General features: G+C 57.2%; 3 protein-coding genes across 3 annotated transcripts; 1 reads left to right on the top strand and 2 right to left on the bottom strand.

The window, feature by feature from the left end:
• Window positions 1-672: 672 nt before the first annotated feature.
• Window positions 673-11601, bottom strand: NUAK2 (NUAK family kinase 2; the record flags this gene model as incomplete). Its single annotated transcript, XM_084275966.1, has 7 exons — window positions 673-1805; window positions 1901-2033; window positions 2340-2459; window positions 3445-3510; window positions 4450-4601; window positions 5946-6066; window positions 11383-11601. 7 exons carry the CDS (start codon window positions 11599-11601, stop codon window positions 673-675), a joined length of 1944 nt encoding a protein of 647 aa, XP_084132092.1.
• A 5570-nt stretch (window positions 11602-17171) lies between these two features.
• PROK1 (prokineticin 1) lies at window positions 17172-20179 on the bottom strand (the record flags this gene model as incomplete). Its single annotated transcript, XM_084275991.1, has 3 exons — window positions 17172-17291; window positions 17992-18117; window positions 20108-20179. The coding sequence occupies 3 exons, from the start codon at window positions 20177-20179 to the stop codon at window positions 17172-17174; spliced, it is 318 nt and encodes a 105-aa protein (XP_084132117.1).
• Window positions 20180-23430: 3251 nt separating this feature from the next.
• Window positions 23431-25906, top strand: LAMTOR5 (late endosomal/lysosomal adaptor, MAPK and MTOR activator 5). Its single transcript, XM_084275765.1, has 4 exons — window positions 23431-23512; window positions 23681-23742; window positions 24217-24334; window positions 25517-25906. The coding sequence occupies exons 1-4, from the start codon at window positions 23478-23480 to the stop codon at window positions 25575-25577; spliced, it is 276 nt and encodes a 91-aa protein (XP_084131891.1). The 5' UTR covers window positions 23431-23477; the 3' UTR covers window positions 25578-25906.
• The last annotated feature ends 1823 nt before the right edge of the window (window positions 25907-27729 follow it).

Here is a 27729-nt window from a genome sequence, read left to right as displayed (position 1 = left end):
CTGGAGTTTTACACCAAGTCAGACAAAGGCAATAAATAAGGAAGCAGTGCCTCACCCAAGGCACAGGGGGGGTTTTCCTCCTTTCACTATTAAATAGGAAGCGCTGCTGGCATCAGAGCACGTTCGCAGACGGTTTGGGCCAGATCCAGTTGGGTTTCTTAGCACAGGAGAGGGAAGAGCCAGGGCTGGAGCAGTTTGGAGCCCCTCACGAGCCCAGCCAGGGCCACCCCTCACCAGCACCCTGCTACATCTCCAGCTTGAGGTATATCACCCGCCCCATCCGTTACCATGTGCAGCCAAAGATACCCAAAAACAGTGCAAAGAAAAAACATACCCCCAGCCCCTTGGTTCCCCCCACCCCCCACCATGAGATGAGTCTGTTTGAGTGAAAGGATGGCAGCAAAGAGCCTCGGAGACCCCCACCCCCCAGCCCCTCCGTGGTGGTGGTGGCTGGATCTCTCTGGGCTTTGGTCCATTTGATGTCCTGGCCCTGGGACATTCCCCCCATCACTGCCCCCCAGCCACCGCAGCTCCCTGCCTGTCTGCCCCCCTGCTCCTCCCCAAGGGGCATCAAATAAATACATGGGCCATGGCTCAGCAGCCCCAGGGCAGGGAGGGCTCAGCCCCCTCCCCAGCAGGCACCACCCCAGGGTGCCCTTCTGGGAGGTGCCCTCAGCTCAGTTTCATTCTGATGGCCATAGCACGCTGGTAGACCTTGGTGACACTGTCACAGCCAGCCAGGGACAAGCTGCTCTCTCCCAGGGGACTCCGGCAATGGGTCACAGTCCAGCGGCGCAGCCTGCGCCCTTCCTCCGCCTCCTCCTCCTCTTCCAGCTGCAGGAGGCTGTCAGCAGAGATGCAGCCCCGCATGCCCCTGCCGCCATGGGGGGCACGGGTGGGCAGGTCGAGCTGGTCAAAGGACTCCGTGGAGAGGATGCTGTCCTCACTCACAGCGCTGGAGGGGCGGGAGCGGGGCGCCTGAGGCAGGGGCACCTCAGTGAAGCCCCCAAAGCCCTGCTCAGAGGGGCTGTCCGGCTCGGTGCTGCTGGAGGAGTACTTGCCATTGTGCTTGAGGATGCCTTTCCGCCGGGCAGGGAGGCCCTGGGGGCTTTGCTCTGGGGAGTGGGTGTCAACAAACACGCTCCCATCGAGGTCCAAGCTCCCTGCATCCAGGACATCCCCAGACTCACAGCACTCCAGGGATGAGTAGTACCCCGACTCCCTTGTCGAGGGCTTTTTCAGTATTCCCTTCCTGGGCACAGCTGTGGGCACAGCTCCAACACCCACACTGCCAGCCAGCATCCCAGAGGACAGGATGCGGGTGAGACCCACAGCAGTCACTTCACCATCCTCCCCCCTTGCCTCTCCCATGGGTGCGGCTGGCGGAGGACCAGGGCCGGGCACCTTCTGCTCGCAGGAGTTTCTCTTCTTCAGGATGCCCTTGGGCCGCTTGAGGATGGACTTGGAGGGGTTCTCCGGCCCCAGAGCCACCTCCTGCAGCACGTGGGAGACGTCATTCTCCTTCTTGGACTTCTTGAGGGAGCGCTGCCGCTCCAGGGCCACGCCAGGGATGTGCTGCTTCAAGAAGCACCGCACCTTGGAGCCGTTCTCCAGGAGGGGCCGGGAGGAGCGGCGAAGCCACTCTGCCACCGTTGCCAGGGGGGACTCACTCTCCCGCAGCAGCTCTTGCTCCCCAACGGGCACTTTGTAGCCCCAGTTCACCCACCAGTGCGTGGCGATGTCCTCGATGGTGGCACGGCGCTCCGGGTTCACCATCAGCATCCACCGGATTAGACCACAGGCATCTGGGGAAGAAGCCAGTCAGGCATCAAAGGGAGTATGGTATGGGGAGGGGGGATATGCAGAACAGTGGGGGTGTGGCGGGGGGGGGTCTGCTTACCAGACAGCTTCGTGGGCTCCCGGTAGTCCCCACTTGTGATCTGCTTGACCAGAGTCTTGTAGTCGTGGCCATCGAATGGCATCGTGCCATGGACCAGGATGTAGAGGAGAACACCCAGGGACCAGCTGTCCACCTGTGGGAGGGAGACATGAGCTTACAAGGGGGAAAGAGGACCAGGCTGCCCCAGTTCCCAACTCTGGACCCCACCAGAGCCCGAGGGGAAGCTCCCAGGGCAGCAGCAGCCATGGGGGAAGAACCCACCACAACCACCTCGCTGGGGCTGCCACACACTGACCACAGAGTGCTTGGTCATAGGGGAGCCATTACCCCAAACCAGGCAGGCTGGGCTGTGCCTGCAAAGCACCCAGTGCTCTCCCACAGCCAAGCAAAGAGGCAGTAGGACTCTGCCCCAGGAGTCAGGGGCTGAGGGGTGACCTACCTCTGGACCCTTGTACGGCCTCCCATTGATGATTTCGGGAGAGGCGTAGAGAGGGCTGCCACAGTAAGTCTGCAGAAGTTTGTCATGCTGGTAAATGTTGGACAAGCCAAAGTCTGCAATCTAGGGAGAAATTTATAGGTGTAATCAGGCAGTAAAGCTCTCCTTCCCAGGTGGAGCAGCACTGCACCTGAAACTCCAGCTGCGAGCTCAGCTGAAACCAGAGCCACCCTTACATCCTGGTCCTGGCTGCCCTCAGTTTCCCCAGGGAATAGCAGCCTGGTTTCCCCTCCCTGAGGCTGCTCCTGCCCCTCTTCCCATCCCAGAAAGCTCATCCCAGCCACAGCAGAGGCTGCCCTATGGCTCTGTCCACCCCAGCCCCATCACAGGCAGGCTGCGAGCAGGGGCAGCAGCAGAAGCGTGGTCAGAGGGAGAGCTTCTGGGCTCTCCTCCAGCTCATTCACAGTCACACGAGGCTGCTGCAGTCCCTGCCTGCCCCACCAGGCACACAGGCAGTCAACACCCTCCCTGAGCAGAAGGCACAGTGCCTGCTAGTGAGCTCCCACCTGCAGAATTACCCCTTGCAGAGATAAAGAGGCTGTGGGGCTTTATCACCGACCGCACCAAGTCCTGGCTGTGGCCATGCGCCTCCCTTCCCTTTCCCAGGGAAAGGGAAAAGCATCGCATGGGGCAAGCAAAGCCAGAGGCTGCCCTGCACCTCCCTCTGCCAACCTGGCACATACAGGGACCAGGACTTTCCCTGGAAGAGCCCTTTCTTATCCAGCCAGTCATGCTTGAACCTCAGGACTTGGACTTTGCCCTCTTATCAGCACTCAGATATGCCTTACGCATTGGCAGCTCTCTCTCTCTCACCCAGCTGCCAGGCACAGGAGCCCTCCTGGCTCCCCATCTCCTGGGCAAACAGCACCAGAAGCCAATGCCAGCAGTCCTGGAGCCAAAAGATGCACCCCAGAGCTGCAGAGAACCACGTGCCCTGGGGAGACTGGGATGCTGCAGCCAGTGCCTTCCACCCACGCTGGGCAGCATCCCTTAGAGCCCCTTTGCTGGGTGACACCCGAAGCGTGGCCAAGCTCAGCCAGCCCCTCACCTTGATGTTCCCATTTGCATCCAGAAGGATGTTCTCCAGCTTGAGGTCCCTGTGGACGACCCCATTCTGCAGGAGGGAAGGGAAAGCCAGGTTAATTGCCACCTGTTTGCGGAAGGGAACGTCAGGCAGCGCGGGGAGGTCACTGCCGTTCATCGGCACGCAAACAGGACGCGGCGACAGCAGAGAGAGGAGCAGTAAACAACCCTGGGTGCATGGATGAAAAGAGGCTGTAAAGCACGTCCTGACATGGGTGCTACCAGCTCCCCAGACTGCTCGGGAGCATGGGCAGGGCGGCACCCCGCACCAGCACCCTACGCCCGGCGCCAGGCTGGGCTCCCGCACCCTCCTCAGCCCCGCACCCTCAGAGCGGCCAGTGCTGACTCCTGCCAGGGCACAGCTCCACGCTTCACTGGGACCTGCTGCTGCCCAGCTAAACCAGACCCTGATTTTCACTGGATCAGGAGGTGCCCTGCAGCCCCCCTTCCTGCCAAGGGTGCGTGGGTTCCCAAGACAGGCGCGATGGGCACAGCCTTACAGCATCCTCTAGGGAGACCTACAGGCTTGAGGGTCCTTCCAGGGCAGGCAGGGCTCATCCCACACCCCTAGACAGTACCCACAGCTCCACACCCCTTCCAGGGGACGAGATGGATGACCCGGGGCCAGCCCCAACCCTGGGCATCTCTCTTTGGGCAGGGGGACAGGACTTGGCCACTCCTCAGCAGGGTTAGTCAGCTCCACACCACCGCAGCAGAAAGCCAAGCCAAGGGCTTTCCAAAAGCTACTCGGGCACTGCCCAAAGGCTGCCGCTCCCTCCAGATAAAGGGCAGGATTAGCCCCTTCCCTGGGAAAGGCCGATGGCCACAAGCTCCCAGACCAGGCTGAGCTTCTTCCTCACGGAGCACAGGATCCAGCCCCTGCTGCCCAGAGCCAGGCCTGCCAAGCACCCTGGAGCTGCTGCCTCCGTTCTGCCCTGGGAAGGCGGTGGGAAGCGTGGTGCTGACCCACCTTATGGCAGTAGTAGACGGCAGACACGACCTGCCGGAAGAAGTGCCGCGCCTCCTGCTCCGACAGCCGCTGCCGCTCGCTGATGTAGTCGTACAGGTCCCCCTTGCTGGCATACTCCATCACGATGACGATCTTGCTGCTGTTCTCAAACACTGTGGGGACAGGAAGGCACAGGGAGTCAGGAGGGATGCTCAGAGCTAAAGGGACTTCACTGAGCAGCTCAAGCCCTGACCGACCCTAAGGTGCTGCCCACCCCACCCCGTGGTGTCAGGGCTTCTGGGTGCACCCATGGGTCAGAAGGGCACAGCCACCATCCCACCACAGCTGCTGGCCACACGGCCACTGCAGGCACAGAGCGCAGGGGATGGGGCTCCACTCCACCAGACAGTGGCTCAGACACAGGGGTCTCTGCTAGGAAGAGCCCTGCCAAGGGGGAAAGGTGACAGAGCTACCGGCTGGCACAGCCCAGCATCCTTCTGCACATTCCCACTGCTCCCAGCACGGCTCAGGCTGGAGCTGGCAGGCCGAGCGCTCTCCTCCTGTTGCGGGAAGCTGCCTGGGTTATTTTTCTTTGAATTCCAGCAGCCAGCGTGACTCAGACCTGCAAACACTGCGCATGAACAGCCAACCTGCTTTTGTTTAGAGAGCAGGAGGACTCTGGATACCTCACGTAGGCCAGCGAGGTGGCGATAACCCAGGCAGCGGCCACGCGCCGGCACAGCGCGGTGACGCCCAGGCAGCCCCGAGGAAGAGCATGGGGCACGCCAGGGCTGCAGCCAAAGGACTTGGCCACTTCGGCCAGGGCTGGTCCAGCTGGAGATTTGCTCCAAGTCTGATCGTAGCCAGAAACTGCCCTTTGGTTTGGGGCTGCCCCAGCACCGTGGGAGCAAAGCCCAGTCCCAGCTGTGCCACTGAGCTCAGCTCAGCGGCACCGGGAGCTCTCCCAGAACCCCCCCCATTTGGTTTTCCTACACCCCAGGGGAGGGAATGAGGACTCTGGTACAGGGATTAGTTCCTGCCTTGGGCTGGGAGTAGAGCCACAGAGATTCCCACCATTCCAGCCTTCCAAACCAGCATTTCCAGTGGCTGGGGCAACCACCCAGCCCAACCAGAGCCACACACAGCACTGGGCTTTGCAAGGGACCCTGGCCACCAGCCCCCACCATGGCACAGCCTCTTGCCAGCAGCATCCCCAGGGCTTCCAGCCTCCACAGGCCACAAACTTTGTGAGGATGCCTCCTGTGACAGGACAGAAAGCAGCTACTCCTGGAGCAGGTATTTCCCCCATCACTGCTCTAACATGCAGGAAGAGGAGTGTGGGGCAGCATCTGCTCTCCCTGTGGGTGCCAAGTCACCAGCATGGCACAGGTGATGGCAAACAGCTTCTGCTCAGAGGGAAGAGAGCACGAGTGCCAACCATGCTGCTGCAGAGCCCACCCAGCACCCAGCCCCGCTCTAGGATGCTGCTGGGAAGGGGAGGGCAGAGGAAGGCTCACCTTCATGGACAGCGATGATGTGGGGGTGGTTGAGGGAGGACATGATCTCAATCTCTCTTCGGATATGGACAAGGTCCTGCTCATCCTTGATTTTGTCTTTCCGGATTGACTTGATGGCCACCTGGGGATGAGCACACACACACAGAGGGTCACCCAGCTGCCCAGAGCCTCCCACAGAGCCAGGCACCCACCCCACTCTTTCAGGAAGGGGCTCATGAGTAATAGATCAATGTCCCCCCTTCCCATCCAGGTGCACCATACCACTGAAGCAGCCCCAAGAAAAATGGGAGTTGTGTTCCTACTCCCTGTGCCCCATCACCGTGCAGAGACTAGAAACTCCCCTCTCCTCCCTCCAGGGAAACCTGCTGCCAGCTCCTGCCCGAAGTCCCCACGCCTCTTCCTGCAGGTAGCACAGCCCTGCTGCCTGCTGACCTGCTGGGGTTCACAGGAACTGTGTCCCAGGCCACGGCCAGCCCAAGGAATGTGACCCACACACCTGACTTCAAGATAACAACAACAGCTTCTTGGGGTCACGGGGGAAAAAGAAACCAGCAGGTTTTGTTTTCTTTGCAAATCCTTATTTCAAGGGAACTGATTAGGTGGAGGTAGGAGAAAGTTTGGCATTAAAGACTAGATCCCTCCTACGGTCAGGACCCTGCTCCAGCCAGTCAGGAGACCCAGCGCTGAGGATGTGAGCTGCTTCCCAGCTCTCACTTGGGTTTCCCAGTTATCCTCTAGGAGGAAATTGAAAGGGGAGGAGAAAGAAGAGTAAGGCTGGAGAATAGATGCCTTCTAATCCTCTTTCAAAGGGGCTGGCCAGAGACAATGTGCTCCTAGGGTCGAATTTACAACTGAATCCAGCAGAACCTCTTTTTTTTTTTGTATCAGACAAGAATGCGGAACAGCATTAATCCCATAAAGGGACCCCCCCCCCCCCCCCCCCCACACACACACACCCTGCACCAGTCTCCCAGCAACGGGGAGAGGGGCCACGGACACCCGCCGGCCCCAGCTGCCAGCGCAGGAGCGATGCTCATGGCTACACTGCACGGGAACCTCCCCCCACCTTTGGTGGGATGCTCACCCTCAGCTCCCTCTGATTTAGGGGAGCCAGAAACCTCACTCCTGAGGAGCCAGGGTGCCAAGCAGCAAAGGGCTCGGAGCAACCCTTGCTAAGCAAGGCCTGTCGTGCCCACGGCACGTCCCCCAGGCTCACGGGAGATCTCGGTGCTAAAGCAGCAAGATCTCAATGGCTTCGTGGGGGAAGGACATGGCAAATTTAAGGGCTCAGATGGGCATGTGAGAGGTGGCTGGCAGAGCCCCTTTAGGCCCTAGCTCTGCTGCACCAGGCCCCTCACCACCAGCACTGCCCAGCCTCCCAGGCACGGAGTAGCATCATTCCCACGCTGGCCCCAAAGGTTGAAGCACCCAAGTAAAATGGACTCTGACCAAGGAGAGTTCAGTAACCCAAGCCCAAGTTTCAGGGCAAGCAAAGCAATACACAACACACTTAGTCGGTTCTTGAAAGCCAGGCATTCTGTAGCCCTGACCTTTATGCTAGGTTAACAGGTTAAACTTTAACGGTGTTTTGCTCCAGCCCCTGATTACCTGACCCCCTGCCAGAACGTGGGCAAAGCCTTTACACAGCAAGTCAGCCTGCTCCTGCCCTCCCAAATTCCTGCTGACTATTCATCTCTTCACTGAAATTCAACAGCCTCAGCATTCCAGGGTGCAAGCAGCACACTTAAGCATTGGCCAAGATGCTCACACACATCCACCACCACTGAGCCAGGGCTCAGGGCAAGATCCTCTGTCCACAGAAAGACAAAAGGGCTCCAGGCACAGGAAGCTGTAGGAGATGCCACTGGCTGTATTCAGCAGTGAGAAGAAGCCAGGGAGTTAGTGACCTCCACATCAGGGAGTGGGTGTAGGGCCCTGTCAGAGCCCCAGGGCTCTCCTTGGGCAGTGAGTATGAGTTAGGGTCCACATCTCACACAACTGAGACAGAACCAGCTCAGCATGGGGTGATTTATCTGCCTGTCAAACCCTGCTGGGATGGCTAATCCCTCAGCTATGCCATCCTTCCTCGGTGGTGCTGAGAAGCAGCTTTGCTCCCAAGCATCCCCTTCCTAAGGGGGCTGGCAGTGAGGATCTCCCCTTGAGACAGGAAAAGGATGCTGAGTAATGCACTCTCTGCAACTCCCTGGAAGGAGGGGGTAACGAGGGCTGGGTCAGTCTCTTCTCCCCAGTAACTTGCAATAGGATGAGAGGAGATGGTCTTAAAATGCATCAGGGAGGTTTAGATTGCAGATCAGGGGAAATTTCCTCACTGAAAGAGTGAGGCATTGGGACAGGCTGCCCAGAGAGGTGGTGGAGTCACCATCCCTGGAGGGGTTCAAAACACACCTAGACATGGCACACCAGGACATGGTCTAGTTGACACAGTGATGTTGGACAGACAGTTGGACTTCGTGAGCTTAGAGGTCTTTTCCAACCTTAAAGATGCTCTGATTTCATGAAAAGGCTGTGCCTGCCCACCTTGGAGACAGGGACCAGCAGCTTCAGGGAGAGACATTGCCACAGCCTGACACCAGAAGAACTTGGGGTTGGACTAGCTGACCTTTAAAGGTCCCTTCCAACCTAACACATGCTGTGATTCCAAGCAGCTCCTGCAGGAAACAGCCCTGAGAAGTCCCACTGCCAGAGCCTGAAGAAGTTCAGAGTACTTTCCAAGTCAAAAAGGCTTTTAATTAAAAGGGGCTTTTGGGGCAGAACAGGTATTTTCAGCAGCTGCTGAAAGATGCATTAAGCTACAACCCCAGGCAGCGCTTCAGAAGTTGTTCCAGACTGCAAGTGCAGCATTTCATGCTCCATGAAATATGGATTACAACCCGCTACAGAGGAGCACAGGGTTCTCCCCTTACTGGAGATCAAAAGAGGCTTTGCTGCTTTGGGGTGCTCCAGGTGCTGCCTTCCCCCAACACCACACAAGCCCACAAATTCATCTGACACTGTGAGCGAGTCCCATGGGATGCTCCTCTTTTCTCTTTCCCAGGGCTTGGGAACCAGGCTGGGACAAACAACAAAGACCAGATGCTGCCATGCAAACAGGTCCATGTTTGCACCACCATGGCACACGTTAGTGACTCTTCAAACCACTTGATGCAGGGGAAAAAAAAAAGAGAATTAAAAGGAAAAAGACCCAGCAAGTCCCAACTCACCAGCTTGGTGTTTCAAAGACCCAGTGATTTTCCTGGGGTTGGGAAGGGCACTCAGAAGTACCCACTGAAAGGTAGGAAGGTTACTTCACCTCAAGCATTTCTAACCAGAAAACAAGATGTTTTCAGACAAAAGGTGTTCATGGAAGTCCCCAAGAACTGTAGCTGTGGAAGCCTCAGAATCACAGACTGGTGGGGTCCAACCCCCCTGCCAGAGCAGGGTCCCCTCAAGCAGGCTGCACAGGCAGCATCCAGAATCATGGGGTTTGAATATCTCCAGAGAGGGAGACTCCCCAACCTCTCTGGGCAGCCTGGCCCCCAGCTCTGCCACCCTCCCAGGAGAGAAGTTCCTCCTCAGGGTCAGGTGGAACTTCCTCTGCTCCAGTTTGTGCCCACAGCCCCTCATCCTGTCCCTGTGCACCCATGAACACCCAACCTCCTGAGCCTCAAGGGTTTCTCAGCACTGAGAAGATCCCCCTCAGCCTTCTCTTCTCCAGGCTGACCAGCCCCAAGTCCCTCAGCCTCTCTGCACCAGAGATGTTCTGGTGCCCTCAGCATCTCCACAGCCCTTTGCTGTCCCCTCTCCAGCAGCTCCCTGTCCTTCCAGAGCCAGGGACCCCACAGTTACCAACCAACCCAACACACCTTACTCCGAGCTAAGCCTGGGTAGGCTGCTTAAAACGAAGAGGAAATAAGGCAAGCTGGGCAGAAAAACAAGCCAGCTTCTGATTAGCCAGAGGCAAAAGCCAGGGATGGAGCAGCTCCAGCTGTACAGCCTCGGCCGGTAACGTGGGACCACACAGCCCAGGAGGGATAACAGGCGGAGGCGGCAGTACCTGCTCTCACACCTCGGTGTTTAGGAAGTGAAAGCCACTTAGAGAAGGAGCAAATAAAACCCCAGCTTGGGATAAGCCTGAAGATTAAACAGGTCCGGAAACGCTGAGTACTACAAGAAAGAATCTGTGGGAAGAGGAGAGATTTGTGGTTAAGCCTCCTGTTCCGACAGGGCCAGCTCCTGGGTACCAGTTAGTCGAGCCTTGACTATCTCAGGCATCTATTGAAGACTCCCTGGCCTGTGTGTTTGATTTGCATTACAATAAGACAATGCTGCTAGGCAAGCCAGTCCCTGCTCTAAGGGGCTTCCACGGAGGGAGAGGGGAGTTCTCCAGCCCCGCACAGGCTTCGCTAGGTGCGGGGAGGGAAAGCCGAGCCTTCTCGCCCAGGAGAAGGGAGGGAGCCTTCTCGGTCTGTGGGCGGGAGCAGCATTTCAAGGCCGATTATGCAGCAAAACAGCAGCTTCTTCAGATCAGATAGGCTAATGGAAAGGGCAGATCTGATTTAATTAAGAGCTGTGCCGCGTTACACAAGAAAACCTCTCTGATTTACAGGTGGGTTTTTTTTTTTCCCTTTTCCCTTGACGTGCTCCTGCTGCACATCCAGCCTCTCGCCCTGCCCTTGGCTCGGCATCCGCAGGTGGACGCTCCCAGCTCACCCATGGGTGGGCAGTGCCCTTCTCGGGTCCCATCCTGTGCCGCAGGGCGCTCCGGACCCAGCCGGGAAAACAGCGCTCAAGTTCGCCCTTCGGCCCCTCGCAGATCCCTAAAGGACAGGGCTGCCAGGGCAGCAGCACCCTGCTTTTCTAGGGGTGAGGGTCCCCTACGTCCCCCCCCCATGCTTCCAGCGCGCTGGACTGCGGTACTCAGTGCCGACCCACGCACTGCACAGGGGACTCTGCTGCCGAGGGGCTGAGGCGCCCATCCAGCCACCAAATCCATTGGGGCATCCGGAGAGGCTCAGCCCGGCTCGGGGGTCGCTGCCCAGAGCCAAAACCCCACCCAGAGCGGAAGGGAAAAAAGCCCTTCAGACTCCAGAGCTGTGTTTGCTCTTGGCTGCCGGATATTTGCCGGCTCCTCTCACCGGGAAACCCGACGCGGTCAAGTGGGCGAGGGGAGCTGCAACCCCTTCCCACCCCACCCCCCCTCCCCGCCCCGGGAGGGATGCGAGGTCCCTCCGCGCTGCCTCCGCCTGCGGTACGGGCCCAGGGACGGCAGCCCCGCCGCCTCCCCGCACGCTGTGCCGGGCGAGGGCTGCGCCTTCCCGGTTACCGGCCGAGCGATACACCGGATACACCGGGGCCGTGCGGCTCAGAGCAGGGGGATGCTCAGGGGGCTCACGGCGAGGGCGCCCGGGGAGGGGGGGGGGGACACGCAGACCCTTACCAGCTTCCCGGAGCGCTCCCGGGCTTTCTTCACCTTCCCGTAGGTGCCTTTCCCCAGCGTCTCCAGGAACTCGTAGCGGTGCTTGAGGTTGTGCTTGTGGTGGTGCCTCTTCACCGCCTGCTTCTTCATCAGGGGCCGCGGGGACTTGATGAGCCCCTCGGCCAGCGCGGCGGCCAACGCTGGCGCTGGCCCCGGCCCCGGCCCCGCCGCCGGCTCCATTCTCCGCTCCGCCGCCTCCCGGCACGGAACGGCCCAACCCGGCCCGGAACGGGCCCATAAATGCGGCAGCCCCGCCGGCCGCGCCCCCCCCCGCGTCCATTGGCCGCCGGCGGCCGCTCCGCCCGGGCCCGGTGCGGGGAGGGGAGGGAGGGAGGGGAGGGGAGTGGGCGGGGGGCTGGGTGCGGGGAGACCCCACGGAGTTGGGGGGGGAAGCCACGGGCAGGGCTGGAGGGGAGAGAGCCAGGTAGGGGGGAGCTGCGGGGTGCAGGGGTGCGAAGGGGGTGCGGGGGTGGGGAGAAATGGGAACGCGGGGGCGGGCGGGAGAGGCAGAGCACAAAGCGGGGGGTGCGGGGGGTGCGGGGGGGTGGTCAGTGCTCTGTAAGGGGGTGATGCGGGGGGGGGGACACACCGGGGCTGGGAGCTGCGGGGCTGGGAGGGTGCGGAGCGCAGCGCCCGGGTGTCCTCACACCTGGCCAGATGTGGGGACGGAGGGGATGGACGGACAGCCGGCCCAGACACACGCACAGGCACAGACGTGGTTTGGTGCCGGGCGATACGATGCACCCGGGGCCGCTCTCGGGGGAAAAAACCCACATTACTGAGGGTACAATCAGGGCGAGGAGGGGCCTGGGCAAGTGCAGCTGGTCCGTGCTCACCACAGGAGGATGCTTGGCCCTCCTGGACACGGTGGCATGTTCTACCACCCGAGCTGGGGATGGAAACAGGTTCAAGCTGCTCAGGCACTTCCGTGCAGAGAGGCTTTTTAACCAGACATTGCTGGTTAATTCTTCAGCACCTTCCCGTCTGTGTGTGTGTGTGTGGTCCTCTTGCCCTTGTGGTAAATCTTTGTTTTGAGATATTGAAAGAATGCAATTCTTTCCCAAAGCAGCCAAAACAAAAGCTCTTGCCCAGCTCTGGCATGTGTGTGGACACACCGGGTTGATGGAGGGGAGAGATAGCAGCAGCGTTACTCATCCTCACACTCAGGCCCGGGTTTTCCCACCGCTTCCAGCAGCTCCCGGCAGGGTGAGGCAGAGCTGGGGCTTGCGGGAGGCTGGGAGGGATGAGCTAATCCAGCACCAGGCTCTCTCTGCAGGTGTTGTGCCCCTGTGCACAGAGGTGGCAGAGGATGGAGCTGTGCAATGGCCCAGCACCCGCTCTGAGTGGATCACAGACTGGTTTGGGTGGGAGGAGACCTCAGAGCCCCCCCCAGTAACTCCCTGCCATGGGCACAGACACCCACCGCACCAGCCCAGGGTGCCTCAAGCCCCATCCAACCCGGCCTTGAGCCCTGCCAGGGATCCATGGGCAGCCCCAGCTTCTCTGGGCACCCTGTGCCAGGGCCTCCCCCCTCCCCAGGAAGGATTTCTGCCTAATATCTGATCTAAATCTCCCTTCTTTTACTTTAAACCCATTACAGCCCTCGCTGCATGAAGGACTGCATGTTAGACACCACTGCGATGCAGGCAGGACACAGGCAATCTTGTACCACCAGCAGCCCCAATTTTCACTGCAGGTGGCTGTGTGGCACCTCTGTTCCTCACACCATGCCAGGGATGAACAACTCAGAGCTTCAGGCTGGTCCTGCACCCTTCCTACCCTCAAACCTCTCCCCAGGGCTGAGCACACCATGGGCAAATCTCTCTCCCCGTTTTAAAATCACTCATTTCCAGCCCCACCCAAGCATGTCCAGGGAAGATACCTCTCTGAAGCAGGGTTGCAATGATTAATTAATTATTTACTGTGCCGTAACAGGAGCTGCATTTCAACCTGCAGGCAGCCAGCGAGGCCCATAGGGAAGATAAGGGGCCGATGTGATTAACTTGAACAGCTGTAATTTCAGTGTCAAAGTAAACAGATAGGATCCTGCCTGGGCACAGCCCAGAGATTGCAGAAGAGTCGAGAGGGGAAGGTACAAACCTACCTGATTGCAATAACACAGCTGGAGGTGCCCATGTCTCCTGGCTGCTCCATGCCCACAGAGTAATGCTGTTGGTAGCTGTGGCATCGCTGGTGGCTTAGCCCACCAGGCCAAGGAAGCACTGGAGAATGTAGTTAACTTTAAGCACATGTTTAATACCCCTGCTGATTTCTAAGGATGCTTTCCAGAGGCTTTCCCTGTGATGAAAGCGGATAAAACTCTTTCCTGCAATAGTCAGTGTTGTCACTGATATGTAGGCTTCAGTATCCTTTTGTTCCAGACTGGCTGGAGAAGCCTATTTGAATGGAAATCTCAAGGGATGGGATATAAGCCCACTGGAATCCACTGATAAGGATCCTCTAATTACCACCGTTTTCTCAAAGTGGGGAAATCCACTGAAATTCCCCATTTCCCCCCAGCTGCAACCTCAGGAATCCCAAGCAGGGCTTCTCCAGCAGCACCCCTTTGCCCCACAGCCCACAGCATGTGTCTGCTACAGCCACTGTGGAAGGCAATGAGGAATTCAGCTCAGCCAGGTAAAGCCCCTCGGCCACAGTCTGATCAGGGTGATGCTTTGTTATGCCAGGATCTGTATTTAATTGCAGGCTCCTAAGTTTGTTTATTTGTTATTTTAGAATAAACACTAATGGAAAACCCCAAAGCACCTCTAGACACCAGACACACACCCCCACTGAGGGACCACCACCTCCTCTGCACCCCCTCCTCCCCATCCAAGGCTGGTGACACACAGGGACTGAAGGACACAGCAGATGAACACTGGCTAATATCAATAGGTCACTGGCAAGGCACCACGCTGGCCGTGACACCCTACCCTTGTTCTCCACCCTGTACCCCTGCTCCAAACCCTCCATCCTTTAGCACCCCAAATCCTTCATCATGACCTGATGCCTGTTTGTGGGCATCATTTTGGCATCAGAAGCCATTGCAAGCAGAAGTGGGACCCCCCACACACACACACAGTCATCCCCCAGTTGGGATGGAGAAGGGGGCTCCATCGTGTGCCAACCTGCACATACACCCCGGGGAGGTGGGCACGAGGGGGTTGTGCAGGTTTTGAACCCCCCCAATGCCCAGCGTTACCTGCAAAAAACAATTAGTAAAGTGGGATCACAGAATCACAGACTCACAGGGGTTGGAAGGGACCTGGAGAGCTCCTGGGGTCCAACCCCCCTGCCAGAGCAGCTCCCCAGCTCATATTGCACAGGGTGGTGTCCAGACGGGGCTGGAATCTCTCCAGAGATGGAGACTCCACACCCCCTGGGCAGCCTGTCCCAGGGCTCCCTCACCCTCACTGGGGAAAAGTTCTTCCCCATGCTGGAGGACAGGGAAGGGCTCAGGCTGCACATCCCAGGTCTGGGCTCCCTGGGATTTCTTCGGTTTACAATTTTAAGCCAAGAAGGAGCACCTGGTCTTGCAATGGGGTGTCCCTTTATAGACTGATGCCAAAATTGAATGATTTCCCATTAAACTGTCACCTCTTGTAGTGAGGGAAGTGGCAATTCCCACCCAGCAGCGCTGGCCCAGGGTCTGGGGAATGCCCCCAGAGTGGGAACAGGGGATGGTAAGAAGTCATTGGGTTGTTGTCTTTCATTTTGTTGTTGCTGCTTCTCCTGGGAGATAAGAATTTGCAATATTTCCCACTAGAAGATGTCTACAAATTAACTAAAAAAAAAATTAATCCAGCCCTTTCTGCACATTTCCAAGCCTGGGGGAAGGCCACTAGCAGCTAATAAATTAAGGCAGCTTAATAAAAGAAACCCAGACCACAAAACTATCTATTTTTTACACTGTTGTGAAACATTGTGCTTTTTCCCTGACTTTATCTTTCTGTGTTGCTATGGGACCTCTTTCTCTTTGGTAACCCATGGTGTCCCCCCAGCCATTCTGCTGTGGTCCCCAGCGCTGGGTCTCATGAACTCACCTGCCAGGATGGTTCTTCTGTAAACAGACAGAAAACCTTCTGATGTGTAATAAACCCCCTACAAACCCCTAAATAAAATCACCCTCCTCGTTGTGGTGTTGCAGTGGTTTATTTGCACCAAACTGACACTATTTTCTTGGAGAAACAGGTGCAGGGAAGCTCTCACCCAGCCTCCAGCCTCAGCTACTCCCCACAGTAACACAGCATCTGCCACAGCCAAACATCCAGTGTCCTTAGAAACAGGAACAGTTTCTGCTATAGCACCAACCCCCCCCCACACACACACCCCAAAAGCCATCAAACTCCCCCAAACAGGGAGGGTCCCAGAGCATGGGGGGTGCTTGGTGCCAGCACCAAACCCAAGGAGCAGCTCTGGGTGTTCAAACCCCAGGAAGCAGCTTTGCTCCTGTGTGGCTCCTGCTTGCAGTGAAACCAGCTGGGGTTGGGTTGGGTTTTCCCCCATAAGTCCTGATTATTCTTTTTCCTTTCTTTTCTGTATTTTCTTTTCTTTATGGCTGCCAGGGGCTGCTCTCAGAGCCCCTCCAGTGACACAGGATTCTTCCACGATATGTTTTTAAGAGGTGAATTGAAAGCACGTGTCTGAGAGCACTTTTAGCAGCTTTAATTAACTTAATCATCTCATTCTCTCCTCAAATTTGACTGACATAAACAGAGGCTCCCAAAGCTCATACAGTGCCTGAACCCTGGCAGATGCTGAGGCTGGAAAACATTTTCCTACATCCCAAAGACCTGCATCTAGCATGACACAGCTCCAGCCAGCCCTGCTTCTGCCTCTGCCAAACACCTTGTGTTGCTTGAACCCCATTCCCAAATTCCCCCAAGCCAATCAATATTGATTTAATTGCAGGCCAGATTAAATCATCCATCACCAGCTTGAAAAACTACTTCCAGGGGAAGAAATACACTGATAAAGACACTATCAGGTAGTATCACAATGGGAATTAGCATAACAGAAATGGTTTATCCAAGAGGCATTGCTGGAGCTAAAGCAGCTCAGAGGGTGCTGAGGGGTGGGGTTGCAGAGGATTCAGGTTTGGGTTAGCTTGGGCAGAAGCTGCTGTTATGGTTATTGATCAACATGCCCAAACTCCCCACTAAAGGAAGTTTCTGCCCCTCTGATTTGGGTCTTTCCTACTGGAAGGAGTAAAACCAGTTAAGTCAGGTCCCCACTGCCCCCTTTGCTGCTGGGCTTGGCCCTGGGGATGCTTTGGTGGATGAAATGATGCTGCTCAGCTTCCCAGCCCAAATTTTCTGTGTGCCAAGGTAAAAACCCCATGATGTGGAGCTGGGCTGCTGGGCTTTTGATCATCACTCATGATTCTGGCTGTATAAAATAGAGGAGGGGTGAAAGTTGACTGACAACATCCGTTACATGCAGCTGACATCCTGTGAAAGGCATTTTTGAGGCCCCAGATGTGTGTCACACACACTGTCCCTCAAGCTGCTTCTCCACAGGAGCTGGGTCCTACACTGGGCTGGGGCAGAGCTTTGCTAAGCCGTATGGCAGAGCGACTAGGTCTGACCGTGCCTCAGTTTCCCCATATAACATCTATTTATAACAACACTGACTACGGTGGGAAAGCGCTTTTAACATCGCCTGGGGCTATGTGGGCACCTGATGGCCATGGGAGAGGGCAAGAAATGGGGGAGTGGGGGGCTTGAGGACAGAGAGCTGGGACTGTCCCCCTAAAAATCAATGTTCTTGAAGTCGATGGAGCAGCGGTAGCGACCGTCCAGGAACCTGGAGCAGATGAAGTTGGGCAAACACGGGCAGGTGTGGTGCTGGCGCTTCCCGAAGAAAGGGACCTGTGGAGAGACGTGGGAGAGACGAGGGTGTCAGGGCTCCACTGCAACCAAAACCTTATCAAATGGGATCAAAGCCCTGAGATTTATCTCTGGCTCCTCAGAGGCTTCTCAGGGATATGCCTGAAATTAATTTTTGATCCCTCTGAAGCCCTTCGCTCCTTCCTTGTCCCGGCAGCCGGCGCAGCATCATTCAATCTGGCTCCCAACATCCAAAATCAATAGGGGACAATGAAGAGGGACGCTCCCCTGGGGCCTGGATGCTGCTGCTAAATCCTCATGGATAAGGGACTGCAGCAGTGTGGCACTTTGGGCTAATCCCAGTGTGCTGAGGTTTCTTTCTGAAGAGACATCTCAGCGCTGGGGCATTAACTTGGCTTCTCCTGGGACAGCAGAGGGTTTACGACTCAATTTGGGGCAGTGTGGCTAAATGAGTGGGGCAGGCAGCTCAGTCCTGGCTCTGAGTGAAGGTCCCATGGGCACCCAAGGACTCGGGGTGCCATGGACAGGCAGGGAGTTGCTCAAAAGACTTTGGAAGCAGCTCGGGGACCAGCACGATGCTGCCGGGAGCCTCATCCCAAACACACCCCACCTCCCTCCGCACCGATCGCCTTCTCCATCCCAAGGCTTTAATGGAGGAGCTGGGAGCTCCATGCCCTTGTTCCCCACATCCCAGCCCTGCTGGGCATCCCCAGGCTGGTACCTTGTGACTGAAGGGGTGGCACTCGTCCCCCTCCTGCCCCAGGGGGGTGCACATCCGCAGCCCCCGCAGCCAGAGGCTGACGGCGCAGCAGGTCCCGCTGCCGCACTGCAGGTCCCGCTCGCAGGCCTGGGGAGAGGGATGATGGTGGGTTAGTGGGACCTGCGTGGGGAAGCATCACTGCCCCTCTTCTGGGTGGGGCAGTGGAGAAATCAGCCCATGGACTAATGGGGATTTAAGGGGAGGAGGGGAGGGTGTTCCCGGCTCCCCCGTTTTGGGTTAGGTTGGGGAGGTTTTGGAGCAGTGCATTGGGGTGGATGGGGTTTTCAGGTTGAAGGGGGGAATCCCTCATGCATGCAGAGGTAGGGGGCACAGAGGAGAACTTTGCTGCTGCCCAACTCAAAAGCAGCGTCAGTGCCAAGTGAGAGCAGCGGCACCCGGCCCCTCCCTCGTGCACACACATCGCCTGCAAAGCCTGCTAAGTGATGCAGATGCCCAGTGCTTGGGGGGTGTTTTGTTAGTGGGGAGCAGAATGTTGCCAGCAGCTCAGCCCCCCTGTGCAAAATAGAACAAGGTCATGTCCCTCCCAAGGTGGGGAAACTGAGGCACAGATGCAAAGGCTGCACCCCCACACCTGGAAGCCCATGAGGATGTTGAGAAGAGGTCCCATTTTGCCCCCAAAGCCATGCTGGCCATCACTGGAGGAGCTCATCACACCCTTGACACCTTCTTTGACCCATTTTCCTGACATCATGTTGGCAGTGCAAGAAGCACAGATGAGGCTCACCCAGAGCCCCCCTGGAGTGATCCCCTCCTTAGGTCACCTCTGGGCATCCTGCAAGCCAGTAGATCCCTAAATAAGGACCTGTCCCTTTGGCACCATGCAAGGTTTTGCAGCACAGATGCTGCTGAGCCCATCGTTCCCTGGAGATGGGGAGGAAAAAGGAGCAAATTCCCTCCCTGGACCAAGCACTGAGCCTTGAACCTCACCCCCCACGATCTGTACATCACTCATACAGATGAAGAAGTGTGGAAACTGCAACTGGGGGGAAAAAACCCCACAAGGGCAATGGACAGAGCGGGGTAGTTTTGGGGTGCAGCTCTCCTGCAGGGTGGCAGTAGGGATTTTGCAGAGTGTTCCCTTTCATGAAGGGAACCTAATTTTCCCTGAGCATTCAAAGCACCTTGTAACATCCCAATACTGTTAAAAATCAGGTAACAGCAATGATGGACCCTCACCTGATAACTCAGGGATGGGCTGACAGGGGCTGTGTGCAGGGCTTGGGGAGAGCCCCCCAGAAAAATCACAGGGTTGGAAGAAACAGGTCTGGCCCTACAGGGTGTCTGGGAAGAGAGGAGCCAAGAACCAGCTCAGGTGAACCACAAACCTCCTGTTGGTTGGGAAAAGCCAAGAGGAAGACAAGCAGCCGGGATGCAAACGTGTTGTCTTGGCTTATAACAGATTTTCACTGCCAGGGGAAAAAGGGGAAGGAGGGGTGGGTGGGGGTTGGTCAGCCAAGCCTGGCTTTGCTAAAAGCAGCATCTCAACTCCTCAAGTGCCACAAAAGCCTGGATTCTGTCCTCAAAACTCACTGCTCCTCTTGCTTTTAGCATCACCCTCAGCCCAGCTCAGCACCAAGCTGTCAGCCCCACCGAGCCCCCAAATCCCATTACACAGCTGGGTAAGCATCACACCTCCCCTTTGCACCCCAACATTCCTTTTTAATAAACATTCCTCCCTTTTTAATAATTCCTCTCAACTTGGGAGGGAGAAAGACAATCTGGGATACTCAAGCCCTTATCCTGGTTGGGAACACGCTCTGGGGGATGCCCAGGAAGATATTTGTTTCCCTGCTGGAAAACTTCCTCAAACCCCCCATTGTGCTGAGCACCAGGCCTGACACGGTGCTGAGAAGAGGAGCAGAAGGAGCAGCTCACTGGGGGGACTCTACACACAGGTGGGCTGGGGCTGGCAGTGAGAAAAGCAAGGAAGAAATTGGGGTGGGGGAAACTAAAACCCACCGAAGTGACAGCAAAAGGCACTGATTCCTGCCTTCCATCCCTAAATAATGCTAAAAGGAAGGAAATCTCCCAGGTTGGGGATGGGATGGGCACTTACCCCAGTGATGACAGCGCAGGGGCAGGAGGAGATGAGCAGGAGCAAGCAGAGGGTCTGCAGGAGCCCAGCCATGGTGCGGGGCAGGATCCGTCTTCCCTGCGTGCCGAGGTCTGCAGCAGCCCCGTGCCTCCCATCCTATATAACCCCCTCCAGCTCCACCACCCTGGGCTTTTTTTTTTTCTCCCCCCTGATGATCTCAGAATAAGCAGATGAGACCTGAATCCTTAATGATATAAAAGAAATATTAATAAACCAGCGAGAAGGGAGGAAATAAACCCCATCCCACACCTCTCCCCCCGCACCCGTGTCCCAGGGTTATTTGTCAGCTAAGCCAACACAGCTGGATTTTCCAAGCACACCTCTACGTCCATATTTATCCCTGACAGATGTACTTAAGAATCGAATTGAGAATTTGTGATTATTTAGCTAAAAGAAAACAGGGGGGGGGGAAGTTACCCTGGTACTTCTCAGCTTGTCAGAGCACAAGGTGCAATAATGTGGCTCAGTGATAAATACTCTGTAGAAATAGAGCCTCGGCTGCATTTATTTGTGAGAATAAAAGAAGGCAGAGAAGGAATAATAGCTTTTTTTTCACTAATGAGGGTGTGTTTTGCACTTGAATTTAATGTGTAAATATGTTGATTTATGAAGTGTATCCCCTGTACCTCGAATTGGGTTTGGCACATCTCCTAGGAGCGCAAGGGAGTAAGAGCAGGGATTGCTAAAGTGGCTAAAAAGGCAGGAAAAGCTGGAATTATCTGCTGCTGGTTTAATTTGTACATCCTGGGAGGATGCAAAGGACAACAGCCCCACATGCTGGGGGTAGGGGGACGTCCATGAAACACCCACCAGCCCTCATGGTCATGTCTATCAGAGGAGAGATGTGATGTCCCCACCGAGCTGGGGCCACTCTTCACCCACTGCCCCTTTGGGAGTCTAGCAGTAAAAAAATAATTAAAAAAAAAATTAAATAAGCACCTACCCACGGCCAAAACACTGTCCTGGGCTCCCATGGTCCAGTCTGGATTTGGCCAAGGACCCCCAGGAGCAAGCTCCCAGAGCCTGCAGCCTTGCTGGCCAGGGCCACGCCAGCCAAGACGGTGACTACAGATGGTTTGCTCTAAAAAGGATAAGAAATAAAACTCTATTTTCCACCCAGAAGTCAAGATGGGTTTGAAATTCTGACCCAGTGGGATGGATTTTTTCCCAGCCCTGGATTACATGATACCATCCCTGTGGTATCAGGGCTCTTCACCAGCATTATGAATGGCTTTATTATTTCACCAGCACTATTTCTGGCTTTTCCCCACCAATGAATAAACATCCCTGAGCCTTATTTTGGGGCTACCCAACCTGCTTTATGAGGGGCAAATTAGGGTTGAGGAGCAGCCCAGAAGCTCATTACCAGGGGAGAAACATGGCCTGAGGCGACGGGCTGAGACATGAAATGAGGATTGGATCATGGCCTATGGTTTAATCAAACTTTTCTGTTGAATTTCTCTTGCAGAGGATGGGCCAGTGCTCAACTGTCCCTTGAATTAGTTAAAAATAGCTCAGGCGTTTCCCTGCATGGAGACATGGCAGCTGTTCCACTGCTTGGTGAAAGTCTCCCCCCACCTAGGCTTGGACTAGTTAATCCCAACTCTCACAAAAATCCCAGCCCCCCTCCATCCCCCTCCAGAAATCCTGCAGCTGGGAAGGGCTCTGGAGGGGTTATTTCAGGGGGTTTCCTTGAGGAGGTGCTGACAGGACGGGGAGGGTGTAGGCCTCGGCCTGCAGATGGTCCAAGCCATCCCAGCAGGGCGGGATGCAGTGGGGAGACCCTGGATAGGGGGGATTGGGGTGCTTGGTGCTGCCCAAGAGAGCTCCCAGCTCGACCAAGCAGGAAGAGAAACAGCAGATAAATAAATCCTGCTGCACTTCCCTCCCCCCATCAATAACATTTTAATTTTCCCTCCTGACAAGCCGAGATCCATCGCCCGGCGCATCGGGAGCGGCTGCAGCCAGCACCTTATTAGCGTCACCGAGCTCCGCCGTGCACCCACCATAAATTACCTCCTACGCTCTGCTGGGGGAGGGAGGCTTGTTTTTTCTTTGGGGGGGTGTGGGGTGTGTGCTCTCCTTGCAGGACAGCCAGGCTGAGCATCACCTTTAACACCTCTCTGCGCTGTGGGGATGGGGGTCCTGATGCGGCCCCCTGCCCCAGCACTACAGGCACCAGTCCGGTGTGGCTCTTCTTGCTGTAAATATTGGGGTCCTGCCTGTGTCCCCCTGTCCCCATGGCCTCACATTCCCCCACCACGGCCCAGCAGCGAGAGGATGCTCTGGCTGGGGAGGGTGTGTGCTATAAACCCCCCCCACAACCCTTTAATTTCATATTGTCATAAGGATCCTGAGCGGTGCTGCACAGAGGAAGGGAAACACAAATCACCCATGCTCATGACTATGCAGGGGGGTGAAAAGAGAGCAAGGGAAACCCCCAAGAACCACAACGATGTGGGCAAACCATCGCCCAGGCAGGGCTGGTGCAGGGGGTGTCAGGGGTTTGCCCCAGCTGAGAACTGGGCACCACACAGCTTCCTGTTCTTTGTGGGGAGTGGAGGGGAGGGATTGAGGGAGGGGGAAAGGAAGGGAGAAGAAAACCCGAGAAACCAAAACCTCACAGGTTGGGATAAGGAGAGTTTAGTGGGATAGCAGAGAGATAATAACAATAAGAGGACTTTATAAGCACAACACACGATACACAATGTGGCTTCTCACCGAACCGCACAGCTCAGAGCCATCCCGACACCAGACAGTCCCCAAACCCACGTGTCCTGGAGCTGCCTGCTCCACACACCCCCCCCCCCCCCCCCTTATGCCAAGCATCACCTAATTGGCATGGAATACCCCCTTTAGCCAGCTCAGGTCACCTGTCCTGGCTGTGTCCCCTCCCTTCTCCTTAGCAGGGACACATGAACAACTGAACAGTCCCTGACTGCTGCTTGGCAACAGCTAAACCACCCCTGGCACCAGCACTGCGCTCACCCCAACTCCCAAACACGGCACCCCCCCGCCGCTAAAGGGGTTAACTCTATCCCTGCCAGGAGCAGGACGGGGCCAAAGCACCCAAGGGTCCGCATTTGTGGCTTAACCCCGGCGAAGTAACGCCCGCACGAACCTGCGGGGGCTGCGCGGAGCCGGGGGGGGGGTTGCTGGGACGGGGTAGGTTCGGGTTGAAGCTGAGCGGGCGCCTTCGCGCAGCCAGCCCTTTTCGACCCCGCGGGGCCGCCGTCGGCGCGCGTCACGTGGGGGACGCCGCTGCCAGCAAGCGGCCGGGGAAGGGCGGAAGTGGGGTGAGAAGTCTGTGGGGGGGTGGCGAGAGGCCGGCATGGAGGGGACGCTGGAGCAGCACCTGGAGGACACGTACGGGCCGGGGAGGGGACGGGGGGCGTGGACGGGGTCTCAGAGGGGCTGTGGGGGGAGCAATGGGGACACACGCAGCCGGGCCTAGGCCTGCCCGCGGCCTGGCGGGGTGTGCGGGGCCTGCCCGCCCGCTGACCGCCGCCTCTCTCTGTCTCTCTCTCCCCGCAGCATGAAGAGCCCGGCCGTGGTGGGCGTCCTGTGCACCGACTCGCAGGGGCTCAACCTGGGCTGTGAGTAACCTGTCACCGCGGGGGAGGGTATCGGGGTTTGGCATTCCGGACGCTTCCCGGCTGGGGGCACTGGTGAAACCGGGCCCGGTGTCCCCAGCCCCAACTCCCCCCCCACCCCCATTCCCCCCCCCCGGTGCGGGGCCGGGGCTCGGGGCTGTGCGGCGCAGAGGCCTCCCACGCAGAGTCTGGGGGCGCCAGGATCTGCCCTACAGCATCTTCCCCCGCCCCACCGTGGTGCTCTGCCCTCCCCCGCCCCCTCCTGGGGGATAACCAGAACTAGCGCTTTCCGTCCCCCTAAATTCAGATTCTTGGGTGAGTTGAAGGGGTCACGCTCAGGGGAGAAGCTGAGGGAGAAGAAGGAGCCCAAGTAGCTGCCCTGCTTGGCCCCAGGGCTGGAGGGGAGTGGGGAGAGGCTGCTGCACAACAAGCCCCGCCCCATCACAAGCGTTTCAGCTGATGTTCCCCTTTCCGCAGGCCGAGGAACCCTCTCGGATGAGCACGCTGGTGTCATCTCTGTCCTCGCCCAGCAGGCGGCCAAGCTCACCTCCGACCCGACCGATACGCCCGTGGTGTGCCTGGAGTCGGACAGCGGGTGAGTTCCCAGCCCGGGGGTGCCACCTCTCCCCCAGCCCCGGGGCTCTCCACAGAGTCAGATCCCTAAAGCAGCTCCCCTCAGCCTGAGCTAAGCCAGCAGCTGCAGAGGGAGCTCTGTCTCTGAAACCACAGGGTTCAGCAGTCGCTGCCACAGGCACGAGAGTTCAGACTCACAGACTCACAAGGTTGGAAAAGACCTTTAAGATCATCAAGTCCAACCATTCCTGTCCTATGCTAAAGCAGATCCCTCAGTACCTCATCTACCCTTTTTTTAAACACATCTGGGGTGGGGACTCAGCCCCCTCCCTGGGCAGCCTTTGCCAGGCCCTGACAGCTCTGCCAGGGAAGAACTTTTCCCTCCCATCTGCTCTGACCCTGCCCTGGGGCAGCTTGAGCCCATTGCCCCTTGTCCCATCTCCTGTCCCCTGGCTGAAGAGACCATTGCCCACCTCTCTGCACCCTCCTGGCAGGGCAGGGGAGGGGTGAGAAGGTCTCCCCTCAGCCTCCTCTTCTCCAGGCTCAACACCCCCAGCTCCCTCAGCTGCTCCTCAGAGGATTTGCCCTCCAGCCCCTTCCCCAGCCTGGTTGCCCTTCTCTGGACTCGCTCCAGGACCTCCATGTCCTTCTGATGGTGAGGAGCCCAGAACTGGACCCAGCACTCGAGGTGCAGCCTCCCCAGTGCCCAGTCCAGGGGCACAATCCCCTCCCCAGCCCTATGGCCACACTGGGTCTGACACAAGCCAGGATGCCATTGGCCTCCCTGGCCCCCTGGGCTCCCTGCTGGCTCGTGCTCAGTCACAGTCACCCAACACCCCCAGGCCCTTCTCTACCTGACAGCTGTAGCTGCTCTGCCCCAACGTTCTTTAGATTCATGGGACCTCAGGGAGCCGGAACTGCAAAACCAGTAGGAAATGGTTCAGGGCTGTGGCTGCTGCAGCTCTGTCTTCCACACTCGGGCTCCCCACGGATCTCACAGCCCGTGCTGGGGCCTGGCAGTGCAGTAGGCAAAGTCTCTTCTCCAGCACTCTTCACGAGATGGGGCGGAAGGGACACAGCGACCCACAGGTCTAATGCTGAGCCAGGGGTTGCTGCAGCCCCTTGTCCGTCCAGTTTCCCACCCCCCTCAGCTCCTCTTCATCACATCCAGCTTCTCAGCTGCCTGGGCCCTTTTCTCTTTCAGGAATATCATGATCCAGAAGCACGACAGCATCACTGTAGCAGTGCACAAGTTGGCATCCTGACCCTCGGCCCTGCGCGCCGCTCCACTCCCTGCTCCAGCCCAGCTCCTCCTCACTGGACAGCCACTCTCCTCTGCTGCTCCAGCACAGAACGTGCTTGTAGTACCAAACCTGGGCCTAAAGCTCTCCCTCCTCTCCCTTTAACAGCTCCCATGCAGCTATTAGGGTCTTCCAGCTCACACTTTAGCAAACTGCTGCTGAGGATGAAACGGGGGTCACTCACCAAGCTCGTGTAAGGATCAGATACCACAAGGTGTACGTGTGTGTGACCTTATTTGTTGGAGAAATCAATAAATGACCTGCAAAAAACATGCCTTTGCTTCTCTCTGTTCCTGCTGTGAGAACTGTGGCCCGTTCCTTCGCCTTGTTTTCAAAGCCCAGTGAGGTAAATTCTCCCACTCCCTTATTAGCATTTCTCTAGAGAAAAGGAGCAGCACACAAAGACTTGAATTAATGAAGGCTCCTCCACTGGAGAAGGAATTTCTCCTAGGAAATGTTTAGCCTCCTCTGGTTAAATGTTCTGTGTGAGAGTTACTTGGTTACTATGCCTTGGACTGAAGTTCAAACCTCAGTGTGCTGGCCCTGCCTGTGCTGCAAATAAAGTCTGAGCATCTGTGGAAGTCCTGGCCTCCCTTTTCCTTATGGATCTGAGCATCACTGCAGGGAATCGACCCTGTGGGAAGGCAGGATCCAAACCACTCAGCTCAAATGCTTCCAGTACCTCTGGGGGTTGAAAAAGGAGCTGGCTGAGGGTAGATCGGAGGGGAAGCTCTGCAGCAGAGCTGAGCCAACAAATTGGGCTGGCTCAGAGATAACACAACATTGGTGCTGCGCTGAGTTTACTCCTAGGAGCAGCTCCACTTCTCAGCGACCCAGCCAGTCTCACAGCCATTGTCATGCCTGAAGTGGGCAGTAGGGACGATGCCCTGGGCTCTGTGCACCTCTCAGGGTTGGTGTTAACGCTGCGACCCCGGCTCAGCAGCAGGAGTTGGGGTGTCTGAGTTGTGCAGCACTGGTGAAGGGTCCCTCATTCTCCCCTTTTCTACAGCCCCCCAAGCTGGGAACAGCTCCAGCCAGAGTGTTTCCTCCCGGCTATCCCACAGCTCCCAGCACAGATGCTGCACCAGATGCTGCTGGTGCCTTCTCCCCACTTGCCAGCTCACTGCAAAAACCATTCCACTTCAATATGCTCCACACACATCCTGCCAGTCCTGCTGGAGGGAAAGCTCCTCCACTGCCTCCACACAGCCCAGGCTCTTCTGGCAGGATGGAGCATCACTGCCTCTGCCAGGGGAGGGGAGCAGAGAGCGGTATCGTGACCCCACAATTTTATCTGACCTCAGGAACACCGACTGGGGTGACAGGTCAGCCAAAACAGGGGAGGGGGAAGAAGCATGAAGGCTGTTTTCATCAGGGGGTTGTGCATATGCACAGCAGAGGCATGGAGCCAACTCAAATCCTGCTCAACTACTAGCTCTGCTCAGGGGCTGCAGCCACATGACCACTCTGGTCCAGCTGGAAAACTGAAAGCTTCCTGGACTGTGTCCTCCTAAATAAGACAGTTTTCAGGGCCAAGGGCCAGGCAGCAGAGGCAGGACAGGCAGGGACAGGGCTCTGCTCCCGTGCCACCTCAGCAGCCCCAGGCTTGACTTCAGTCCACCATTGCCACCTACCGCTCTGCCTCATGTCTGGCAAGAGCCGGGGCTATAAAAACATTCCCGGAGCTCTAAAGCCTTTGCAGGCTTCCCTCCCTTTTCCTCCCAGCGGGATTTCTGCTCCCAAAGCCTCGGGTTTCCTGCTCCCGGCTGGGGAAGGGGAGGGACTCCTGGACTTTTTTCCCTGCAAGCCGGGCTCTACCTCCGGGGAGGAGGAGGAGGAGGATGGGCTCCGTCCACACAGCCCCAGTGTTTGCTGGGTTCCATGTCCCACTCAGGGCCTCGGCAAGAAGGGTGGGAAACATTGTCCTCAGCAGAGATGAATGAAGGACCAGACTTTGGGGTGCTGAGCCAGGAAGGGGGGATTTAGCCTCTGGAGCACACGAAGGGACGATTCCTCTTCGCCATCGGCTGTTTCGGGGAGGATTCTCCAGCATGCAGCAGCAAGGAGGTAAGAGAAAGTTTCAGGTTCATCAGCCCTGACTGTTCTGGGGTCCTGC

The sequence above is a fragment of the Gallinula chloropus genome (assembly GCF_964237585.1).
Source record: "Gallinula chloropus genome assembly, chromosome: 27".
NCBI classification, from domain to species: Eukaryota; Metazoa; Chordata; class Aves; order Gruiformes; family Rallidae; genus Gallinula; species Gallinula chloropus.
This window is presented reverse-complemented; position numbering and strand designations above follow the sequence as displayed.